We start from the raw sequence: 11,305 nt of genomic DNA, 5'->3' as shown, positions 1-11,305 counted from the left end.
GGGCTTTCTAGATGAACGAGTGCTGGCTTCCAGCTTCCTCCTGGGAAAGGCTACAATGCCACTGTGCTTACTTGGTCATCAATCCTTTCTAATCCACAGGATGTAAGGCAGGCTAGAAAGCCAGCTGGCTGGGGTCAGGCCCAGTGGCTCACACCTGTAATCCCCACACTTTGGGAGGCTGAGGCAAGCAGATCGCTTGAGGTCAGGAGTTTGAGACAAGCCTGGCCAATATGGCAAAACCCTGTCTCTACTAAAAGCACAAAAATAAGCTGGGCATGGGGGTGCATACCTGTAATCCCAGCTACATGGGAGGCTGAGGCACCAGAATCACTTGAACCTGGAAGAGGAAGATTGCAGTGAGCCAAGATCAAGCCACTGCACTCCAGCCTAGGCAATAGGGCGAAACTGTTTAAAAAAAAAAAAAAGCCAGCAGCATGGTGTTGGATCCTCTAGTGACTCTCCCAGTCGAGGCCTTTCCCTGTCTGCCTGCCTCCAAGTACAGTGTGTGGAATTTCCACGCGAGCACAGCTCCCTCTCCTCGGATGGTTGACTCTTTGTACTACTGTGGTCCTTCATGTTCCAGGAGCTCACTCACCCCAGTGAGGAACAAGCTGGGAGAGAGGCTGCAGGCCATGCTGTGCCTCCCTGTGGACACTAGGGGGCAGAACCATCCCTAGCCCAGGCAGGGTTGGCCCTTTGCACAGAGTGCATTCTCATAAAGGAGGTGGTGGCCCAAGAAACACCTGCGCTCCTGTTTGCTTTTCATTTCATGTACTTTTTTTTTTTTTTTTTTGAGGCAGGGTTTCATTCCAGTTGCCCAGGCTGGAGTGCAGTAGCACAATCTCAGCTCACTGCAGCCTCGACCTTCAGGGCTCAGCTGATTCTGCCACCTTAGCCTCCTGAGTCGCTGGGACTATAGGTGCATACCACCATTCCCAGCTAATTATTTGTAGTTTTGGTAGAGATGAAGTTTTGCCATGTTTCCCAGGCTGGTCTTGAACTCATGAGCTCAGGTGATCCGCCCACCTCAGCCTCCCAAAGTGATGGGATTATAGGCATAAGCCACCACACCCGGCCTTCATGCGCTTCTTACGCCACACAGCTAGATTTCTACCATGCCTTATTGCAGTTTCAGAGAAACAGTTTTGAAAACCTCCCCTCTCCATACTCCCCCTCAGAAATATAAAAATAAAAGCAGGCTTGTCAGAAGAGACACCCACCTCTCAAAATCTCCTCTCTCAGTTCACACCCAATAGCTAAATCACACTCACAGGAACACCTGCATGATCATGGTGTAGTGGGAAGTGGTTCTGCCAATTATCAGCATTAGATCTGGGCCAAGTTGAGCCAGTTTCCTGCAAAGGGAGGCTCTTTCCTTCCTCATGGACATAGTGCACGAAGGTGCCCAACAATGGCAGAATCTTCGGAAATGTTCCTTGGCTCTGGGTTTGGCTGTAGGTTGACTGTTTTTGTTTTGTTTTGTTTGAGACGGAGTCTTGCTCTGTCACCCAGGCTGGAGTGCAGAGGCATAATCTCAGCTCACTGCTACCTCAGCCTCCCCGGTTCAAGCAATCTTCCTGCCTCAGCCTCCCTAGTAGCTGGAACTATGGGCATGCACCACCACGCCCGACCAATTTTTGTATTTTGGTAGAGGGGGTTTTCACCATGTAGGCCAGGCTGGTTTCAAACTTCTAACCTCAAATGATGCACCCCCTCAGCCTCCCAAAGTGCTGGGATTACAGGTATAAGCCACCACGCCCAGTGATTGACTGCTTTTTGAGACAGCCAGATAGTGGACAAAAGGTTTAATGCTTGGGATGTCCGTGGGGCTGAGCCCTTCCTTCTCCCTGAGTCTGCCCCAAAAACTCTGTCTTTAGAGCAATCAACTGTACTGGGAAGGCATTTCAGAAGGGACACATCTATAACAACTTTATATAGGCTGTTTCCTCGAGTGCTCCCATTCCTGGGAGCACACCTTTCTTACTAAATTGAATATTCCTGCACCAATGTACAATTCCTGCCAACAGCGCACAAGAAGGTCCTTTCCCCCACATGATACTGGCCATTATCAATCTAAAAATTTTGCCAATATGATGTGCAAAACTATCTTATCCTAGTTTGCATTTCTCTGATTAGTTAGGTTGAGGATATTTTCTTTTCTTTTTTTTTTTTTTTTAGACGAAGTCTCGCTTTTGTCGCCCAGGCTGGAGCGCAATAGCGCGATCTCTGCTCACTGCAACCTCCGCCTCCCAGGTTCAAGCGATTCTCCTGCCTCAGCCTCCCAAGTAGCTGAGATTACAGGCGCCTGCCACCACGCCCGGCTAATTTTTGTATTTTTAGCAGAGATGGGGTTTCACCACGTTGGCAAGGCTGGTCTCAAACTCCTGACCTCAGAGTGATCCACCTGCCTCAGCTTCCCAAACTGCTGGGATTATAGGCATGAGCCACTGCGCCTGGCCTATTTTCATATTTTTTTTCTGGGTGTTACCTACTGTATCTCTTGTCCATTATTCTATTTTCATATTCACAGGAATTTTAAAAATATTTTATAGATACTAACTTCCATCTGTTTTCTATGTTGTATCGTCTCTCCATCTGTTTCATGCCTTGAAGCTTTGTTTATGTCATCTTTTATCATACAGAATGTGACCTATGGCCAGGCATGGTGGCCCATGCCTGTAATCACAGAATTTTGGGATGCCAAGGCAGGCGGATCACTTGAGGTCAGGAGATTGAGACTGGCCTGGTCAACATGGTGAAACCCCATCTCTACTTAAAATACAAAAATTAGCCAGGCACGGTGGCATGTGCCTGTAATCCTGCTACTCAGGAGGCTGAGGCAGGAGAATCGCTTGAATGAGATTGCGCCATTGCACTCTAGCCTGGGCGACAGAGTAAGACTCTCTCAAAAAACACACAAACAAAAAAACAAAAAACAACAACAAAAACTAGAATGTGACCTATGTGATCTCTCTTTGTTAGAATTTATGGAGATTTTGTTTCCTAGTTTCTTTCTTACTTGTCTGTTAGTCATGTGGGAAAGCATTGTACAAATTATAGTCTACCAAAATACAAATTATAGTCTCCTACTCCTTTGGCTTATTAAATTCTGATTGTGTCTAATAGTTTTTGCTTCGTGAATCTCACAGGTATGAGGTCAGTTATTTTAAGTACATGGTTTTGAGAACCTCTTTGTGAACTTTTTTTTCTTTTTTGAGACAGAGTCTTACTCTGCTACTCGGGCTGGAGTGCAATGGCACGATCTCGGCTCACCACAGCCTCTGCCTCCCAGGTTCAAGTGATTCTCCTGCCTCAGTCCCCTGAGTAGCTGGGATTACAGGCGCCTGCCACCACGCCCAACTAATTTTTGTATTTTGAGTAGACATGGTGTTTCACCATGTTGGCCAGGCTGATCTCAAACTCCTGACCTCAGGCGATCTGCCCACCTGGACCTCCCAAAGTGCTGGGATCACAGGTGTGAACCACCATACCCAGCCAACTTTTATCAATATATGTTTCTTCTTGTCGCCCTCCAAAACGATAAAATAGAAACAAAAGCAGCTAATCAGCTCACAGTGGCACAGTGAGAAGGCTGTGGGCAGAGCATGAGTCAAGAAGTCTGGGCTCTGGTCTCAGCTTGGTCACTCTGTGGCCTGCATGACTAGGGAAATTGCTTAACTGCCTTATCTGTCAAATGACCAAATTTTAAGGGTTCCTTCCAGCCTTCAAAACTCTATGATCAGAGGCGCTTGGGTAGGCTCTGGGGTGGGGAGAGTAACTTACGAAAGCTGTAACTTTCTGTTAGCATCCGACTGGCTGGCAGTGAGGGTGGAAAAGAGAAGGATGGGTAGAGGAAGGAAAAAAGAAAGAGTGTACGTCACTGGCTTTTCCCCAGACATCTGGGCCTGACAGCGAGCACTGCAGCTGCCCTCCCATTGTCCAGGATGTCCAAAGGCAGAAGGCACCCAAAGGCTATGAAGACTCGACATCTAGAGCTTAGGAAGGAGCAGAATGCTTTAAGAAGGCCTGAAGAGTCTCTTGCAATGGCTAAATAGCATAGTTTTTTGATTTTGTATGTTTATTTGTTTTGAGACAGGGTCTCACTCTGTCACCCAGGCTGGAGTGCAGTGGCACAGTAATCACTCACTGCAGCCTCACACTCCTGGGCTCACACTCCTGGGCTCAAGCGATCTTCCCACCTCGGCCTCCCAGAGTGTTAGGATTACAGGTGTAAGCCATTGTGGCTGGCAGCAACGTAGAGTTTACAGGCTTTTGGTCTTAGCGGGATGGATGAGGACTTCTGGAGACTACCTTGACCCTTGACCCTTTGGGACAGTGTACTATGCAGACAAGAGCACCTTAGAGAAAAAGGTCACATCCGTTTTCAATTTTTCTAGGACTCAGGTCTTCCATACTTTCTAGTGAAAAGTTTCCTAGTGTATAACCCACACAGCTCCTGCTGCAATCTTAGTCATTTTCCTTTCATGAAAAAGCAGAACAGTAGAGCCCCCTCTCCCCGATAAGAATGTGTCAGACACGCTTATCCTCTCCTGGAGCTGCTTCTCTTTGTGCTTTGCTGCTTTGCTCTCTAGGATAGTGAGGATATGAATGAAGGCTGATTTATGGACATGAACAAACGGACACGGTTGGAAGAGAAAGGAAGCCAGTGGGGCAGAGTTTACCTGCAGGAGTTGGCTGGGCCTGGAACGGGGCTTGACCAGCTGGAGGGAGGCTTCCGAACACAGAAGGGCTGGGGCCACTGCTGAAGGCATCAAAGTTGGCAAAGCCCCCGTGGGAAGGTGTCTGACCTGTAGGTGGAAGAAACATAAAGGTTATACAGAAAATTGTCGGGTGTGGTGGCTCACGCCTGTAATCCCAGCACTTTGGGAGGCCGAGGTGGGCAGATCAATTGAGGTCAGATGTTCAAGACCAGCCTGGCCAACATGGTAAAACCCTCTCTCTACTAAAAATATAAACATTAGCTGGCTGTGGTGGTACATGCCTGTAATCCCAGCTACCTGAGAGGCTAAGGCATGAGAATTGCTTAAACCTGGGAGGTGGAGGTTACAGTGAGCCGAGATTGTGCCACTCTACTCTAGCCTGGGTGACAGAATGAGACTCTGACTCAAAACAAAAACAAAAACAAAAAACAGAAAAAGAAAAGAAAATGTATATGCCCATCTATGTAATATATCTACTAATTCTAAAGGCCAAAGGCCACTCTTATGGGACATCTGCCTTTCCACAGGGTCCTCTTCAGAGGGAAATGGGTGGGGCCTGGGGCCAAGAGCCAGACCCACACAGGGGGACAGGGGCACCCAGGGCCTCCAGGTTCACTCCCTGCCCTCTTCTATTCTTACTCCATGAGGCATTAAAATTTTTGTCAGGGCCTAGTTTGGGGCATGAAAATTTTTTTCATGGAGGAAGGAGCTTGAATTTTTTTTTTTTTTTTTTTGAGACGGAGTCTCATTCTGTCACCTAGGCTGAAGTGCAGTGGAGAGATTGCGGCTCACTGCAACCTCACCTCCCAGGTTCAAGCAATTCTCCTGCCTCAGTCTCCCAAGTAGCTGGGACTACAGGCACGTGCCACCACACTTGGCTAATTTTTTATTTTTAGTAGAGACAGGGTTTCACCATGTTGGCCTGGCTGGTCTTGAACTCCTGACCTCAGGTGATCTGCCTGCCTCAGCCTCTCAAATGCTAGGATTACAGGTGTGAGCCACTGTGTCCAGCTTGAAAATTTTTAAAAAAGGAAAACAGATTCTACGCTGCTCAACCCTCCACTTGCTATTGCTGATTTGGGGGAAGAATAATCTTTGGTGAAATGGAACACATGATAATCCTCGTCCTCCCATTTTAACAGAGAGAGAAAACAGTAAAGGGCTATTTCCGGTGTTCTAAAAGGAAGTGCTAGGAGCCCTCAACTGTAATGTTTTAGGATCAAACTCCCACACATAATCCTGGCTGTACTTATCTGACCCCAATCCTCCCAGCCTTGCTGCTTCAGAGTGACCTTCACATTTGTTTGCATGAGATCTAGAGTCAGGGTGACCTCCAGGGACTGTATCTCTCATGTTGTAAGTATATATGCTGTAGGGAGGGTCCCATACCAAAACTCACTTACCCCCAAAGGCAGGGAATGCAGCAAAAGCTGGTGCCGTCTGGGGTGCAGCAAAGGGGTCTCCACCAATGTCAGCCAGCAGGTCAGTACTGGCTTTTTTGACAGAGGAGTGGGGAGGTGGCTGAGTGCTCCGGGCCTGGGATGTCCGAGCGTGAGACTGACTGACGGGCTTGGAGGAGAAGGAATTGCATACAGCCCTTAGAATCCCAGACATGCCTCAGGCCCTCCTCTGGCTCCCCAGGTTGCCCTCAGATAGGCAGGTGGAGAGAGAAGACAGTGAGTAACTGCCCTCCACCTAAAAGTTTCCAGGGCAGGAGCTGCCTTAGCCCCTCTTACAGCTCATATCATCCTCGTCTTCTCAGTACACCTGCTCCAAGAACCACATATTTTACAGCACATGAGCCAAGGTAACCCTGAGATATACAGGAATGTTGCCCAACACTGCCCCCACGGCTGTTACTCCTCAACTTTCCCAGGTATTGGACACCATATCCCAGCCTCTTCTGTGTTTCTTTGATGGAATGCTCAGGTTTGGAGCTGATATTCTGACTTCCCTAAATACCACTTCCTGTTGGGTTCTGACTTCCAAAACATATGAGGTCCAGAAGTGACAAATACAAGATACAGGTTAACAGCAGGACGGAGAACCAACTCACAGCTCCTGCACTGTTGTCTGCTAAGTCCGGGGAATCTGATTGAGGAAACTGACACTCCTGTCTCCCAAATCTCAACAGAAACATGACGAGCAGATCTGAGAGTTACCTGGCTCGAGGTGGAGGCAGCAACTGAGAGAGACGGTGCAGGATCACCCAGAAGTGTCCGAAGGGGCTTCCCTTCTGGGATGGAGCCCTGCACAGGGGTGGAGGCACTGCCTTTGGTATAAGCGGGCCCCTTGACTTGGTCTGGGGGGACATACCTTTGAGAAAGAAGAGTTAGGCTGTAAAGAGAGGGATAAAACTTTGGACGATGCTCAGCTTAGGTGTTTGGGAAGACATAGGTTACAGGAGTCAAAATCTATGCTCATGTTTCTCTACTAATTCCCTTTTTTGAAGGGAACCAAGCAACTTAGCAAAGTTCTGCCTATCTTGAGCATCCCCTTGAATATCTTTTGGTTTTTTTGAGACAGGGTCTCGCTCTGTCACCCAGGCTGGAGTGCAGTGGGGCAATGTTGGCTCATCGCAGCCTTAACCACCCAGGCTCAAGTGATCCTCCTGCCTCAGCCTCCCAAGTAGCTGGGACCACAAGTACACACTACCATGCCTGGCTAATTTTTTAATTATTTGTAGAGACGAGGTCTCACTATGTTGCCCAGGCTGGTCTCAACCTCTTGGCCTCAAGTGATCCTCCTGCCTTAGTCTCCAAAGTTCTGGAATTACAGGCGTGAGTGACCGCACCTGGCAAAGGTCCCCCTCTTTTATTTCCTGGGTGCTTCTTCAGACCCCTTCTTCCACAGAAAAGCTGCCTGCCACCTCATCCTCTAGGTGCTGACAATCTACACTTCTATCCTGCCAGCTCCTGCTACTGCCAAGACAATTCCCTTCCACTACAGTGTCGGTGGCCCCTGCTCGGTAAGTGTCATCTTAATCCTGAGGACATCCCTAGGAGGGACTCCACAGTGTGGTCTTATCCACATCAATCTCTTTGTTCTCTGCATTCTCTTCTCTACCTCACAGTTACCTCCCAACATGTACACACCCCGGAGATCCCACAAGAAGTGATACCAGGGGAGGGGAAAGGTACGGTAGAATGGAGATGTTGTTTCCTTCATCAGAAAGACAAAATATAGTTGTCCCATGGTATTCCCAGGGAACTGGTTCCACGATCCCCCGACAATTCCATAATCAGAGGACAGGATGCTCAAGTCTCTTATATAAAATGGTGAAGTATTTGCATATCAAATATGTACATCCTCTAATATACTTTAAAATCATCTATAGGTTACTTATAATACCTAATACAATGTAAATGACATCAAATAGTTGCTATATTGTATTGCTTTTTATTTGTATTATTATTATTATTATTTTTTTTTTTTTTTGAGACGGAGTCTTGCTTTGCCGCCCAGGCTGGAGTGCTGTGGCCAGATCTCAGCTCACTGCAAGCTCCGCCTCCCGGGTTTACGCCATTCTCCTGCCTCAGCCTCCCGAGTAGCTGGGACTACAGGCGCCCGCCACCTCGTCCGGCTAATTTTTTGTATTTTTTTTAGTAGAGACGGGGTTTCACTGTGTTAGCCAGGATGGTCTCGATCTCCTGACCTCGTGATCTGCCCGTCTCAGCCTCCCAAAGTGCTGGGATTATAGGCTGGAGCCACCGCGCCCGGCCTATTATTTTTTTTTTTGAGACAGAGTCTCACTCTGTCGCCCAGGCTGGAGTACAGTGGAACGATCTTGGCTTACTGCAACCTCAGCCTCCCGGGTTCAAGCAGTTCTCTGCCTCACCCTCCCAAGTAGCTGGGATTACAGGTGGCCACCACCACGCCTGGCTAATTTTTTGTATTTTTAGTAGAGACAGGGTTTCACCATGTTGGCCAGGCTAGTCTTGAACTCCTGACCCTGTGATATACCCACCTCGGCCTCCCAAAGTGCTGGGATTACAGGCATGAGCCACCGTGCCCGGCCTTATTTGTATTATTTTTTATTGTTGTATTGTTATTTTTTGTGTTCCCCTCCCCCCCCTCCTTTTTTTTTTGAGACAGAGTCTCTCTCTCTGCCCAGGGTGGAGTGCAGTGGCACGATCTCAGCTCACTGCAACCTCCACCTCCTGGGTTCAAGCGATTTTCCTGCCTCAGCCTCAAGAGTAGCTGGGATTACAGGTGTCCACCACCACACTCAGCTAATTTTTTTAAAAAAATTTTTAGTAGGGACGGAGTTTCACCATGTTGGCCAGGCTGGTCTCGAACTCCTGACCTCAAGTGGTCTGCTCACCTCAGCCTCCCAAAGTGCTGGGATTACAGGAGTGAGCCACCGTGCATGGCCTGTTTTCCCAAATATTTTTGATGTGACGTTGATTGGATCCATGGATGCAGAATCTACACAGAGGGCTGACTGTATATATAAATCATGAAACGAGGCTGGGCGTGGTGGCTCATGCCTGTAACCCCGGCACTTTGGAAGGCCAAGGTGGGCAGATCACTTGAGCCCAGGAGTTTGAGACTAGCCTGGGCAACATGGCGAAACCCCATTTCTAAAAAAAATATAAAAATTAGCCAGGCATGGTGGCACACACCTATAGTCCCAGTTACTGGGGAGGATGAGGTAGGAGGATCACCTGAGCTCCAAGAAGCTGAGGCTGCAGAAAGCTGTGACTGTGGCACTGCACTGTAACCTGGGCAACAGAGTAAGACCTGGTCTCAAAAAAAAAAAAAAAAATCATGAAATGATGGGTTAAAGGAATAAAACTATAGGATGTGTGCTTCCTGCCATCTCTCCCCATATACAAAGATCAGCTGAGCTATAAAAATGAACACACACAGGCCTACCTCCCGACTCTAATCAGTCTATTATCTCCCCAAAAGAGAGGACATAAAATCTGCAGGGTTAGTGACTGAGAACAAGTTGTCCTTTCATGTCGATTTATTTTACCCATAACTGAATGTGAGTGGAACAGACTCAACCCAAGTCTAGCCTTTGTGAGAAGGCTACTCCTTTCCTACTCCTTACCATCTCTTCTTCTCATATTTTTCCTGGAGAAACTCCTTCACTTTCTGAGGATCCCTGGAATCTGGTACTAAAGATGTCCGAGCATCAAATAGACCCAGCCAAATCTTCCGGCAAACCTAAAAGAATGAAGGTGTCAGAGGAGTGGGAGCAGAAAGCAGGAAAATATAAAAGATACCACTTCCTTTTTTTTTTTTTTTTGAGATGGATTCTCACTCTGTCGCCAGGCTGGAGTGCAGTGGCACGATCTCGGCTCACTGCAACCTCCACCTCCGGGGTTTAAGTGATTCTCCTGCCTCATGTATTATAAATAAAAATATAGTCTAGGATCTGAGTCTATCTACAAACCAGATATGATTCCTGTCCTTGCAGAGTTTATAATCCAATGGGGCGGTCATGTCTTAGATAAATAAAACTAAAGTTATAATCACATTTTGTGACATGTATTGAAAAAGGAAAATAGAGGGCCATAAGAATTATGGAGAATTAAATTTCGATAAGGGTAGGGTCTGGGACAATTTTCAGAGCTCTGGCTTCCAGGACACCTCCAGAGGCCCTTGAGGACACCCTCTAAGTAAACCAATCACCCATAAGCTAGGGGTACTGCTAACGCCAAGGATAGCAACTTCTGATTGGCAGATTTAGCTAGGGAAGGGATTTACAAGTCACTTTCAAGTAAAAGATATGCACTTAAATCCAGGTGGTCAAGGCTTAAGGCAGCAGAGCTGGCTCCAGGAGAGCTTCCTCAGAGAGGCTGGCCCAGTCAACTCTGAATGCTCATGCTCTGGAGCTCTGATCATTCTACCCCTCCATTGCTCAGGTGCCACATCCTACAAAGATATTGCTACTTCCCCTGACTCCTGAAAAAGGAGCTTAGACAAACCACGATTTGTATAACAGAATAAAGATTCTGTAAATATACAAATATACCTAAGGAAAGAAATCATACATATGAAAAAATTCAGAGAAAACCAAAAATGAAACTGTAAGGTTTCCCTACAATCTTGAGACAAAGCCCCACCTGCAGATAGGGCGACCTTCTCACCACTCCATTGGTGGCAGCTTACCTCATTTCCACGGGATTGCAGGAATACTACTTCAGGCTCAGTGAAAGTTGTCATGGAGATTGACTTGACACGATGAGGGGGATTCAGTCCTCTCCTGAGGGAGAGAAACAGGAAGAAAGAGAAGTATAATGCAGTTAGCACGGCAGGCTGTTCATGGGAGGGGGAGGAGGGAGAAAGGGTGAAAACAATAGCATATAAACTAAGCTCAGATAGAACCCCCCCATCTTTTTTTGTGTTGTTTTGAGACGGAGTCTCGCTCTGTCGCCCAGGCTGGGGTGCAGTGGCCGGATGTCAGCTCACTGAAAGCTCCGCCTCCTGGGTTTACGCCATTCTCCTGCCTCAGCGTCCCGAGTAGCTGGGACTACAGGCGCCCACCACCTCGCCCGGCTAGTTTTTTTGTATTTTTTAGTAGAGACAGGGTTTCACCGTGTTAGCCAGGATGGTCTCGATCTCCTGACCTC

At 47.6% G+C, this 11,305-nt stretch overlaps 1 protein-coding gene across 3 annotated transcripts in view; it reads right to left on the bottom strand.

Annotated features, from left to right (window-relative positions):
- AGFG2 (ArfGAP with FG repeats 2) overlaps positions 1 to 11,305 on the bottom strand; it is a 29,497-nt gene that overhangs the window by 7,894 nt on the left and 10,298 nt on the right. For 2 of the 3 annotated variants that reach the window (XM_026456643.1, XM_026456644.1), the window contains exons 2-6: positions 10,845 to 10,938; positions 9,781 to 9,896; positions 6,884 to 7,037; positions 6,125 to 6,290; positions 4,683 to 4,808 (exon numbers count right to left, since the gene is read on the bottom strand). In XM_026456643.1, coding sequence (XP_026312428.1) covers positions 4,683 to 4,808; positions 6,125 to 6,290; positions 6,884 to 7,037; positions 9,781 to 9,896; positions 10,845 to 10,938 — 656 coding nt within the window. Of the gene's footprint in view, positions 1 to 289; positions 338 to 4,682; positions 4,809 to 6,124; positions 6,291 to 6,883; positions 7,038 to 9,780; positions 9,897 to 10,844; positions 10,939 to 11,305 lie in introns of all 3 variants that reach the window. The other variant, XM_026456642.1, reaches the window with a different exon arrangement.

This window comes from Piliocolobus tephrosceles, chromosome 8 (genome assembly GCF_002776525.5).
Source record: "Piliocolobus tephrosceles isolate RC106 chromosome 8, ASM277652v3, whole genome shotgun sequence".
Lineage (NCBI taxonomy): Eukaryota > Metazoa > Chordata > Mammalia > Primates > Cercopithecidae > Piliocolobus > Piliocolobus tephrosceles.
Note: the sequence above shows the minus strand (reverse complement) of the source record. Positions and strands in the feature narration are given on the sequence as shown.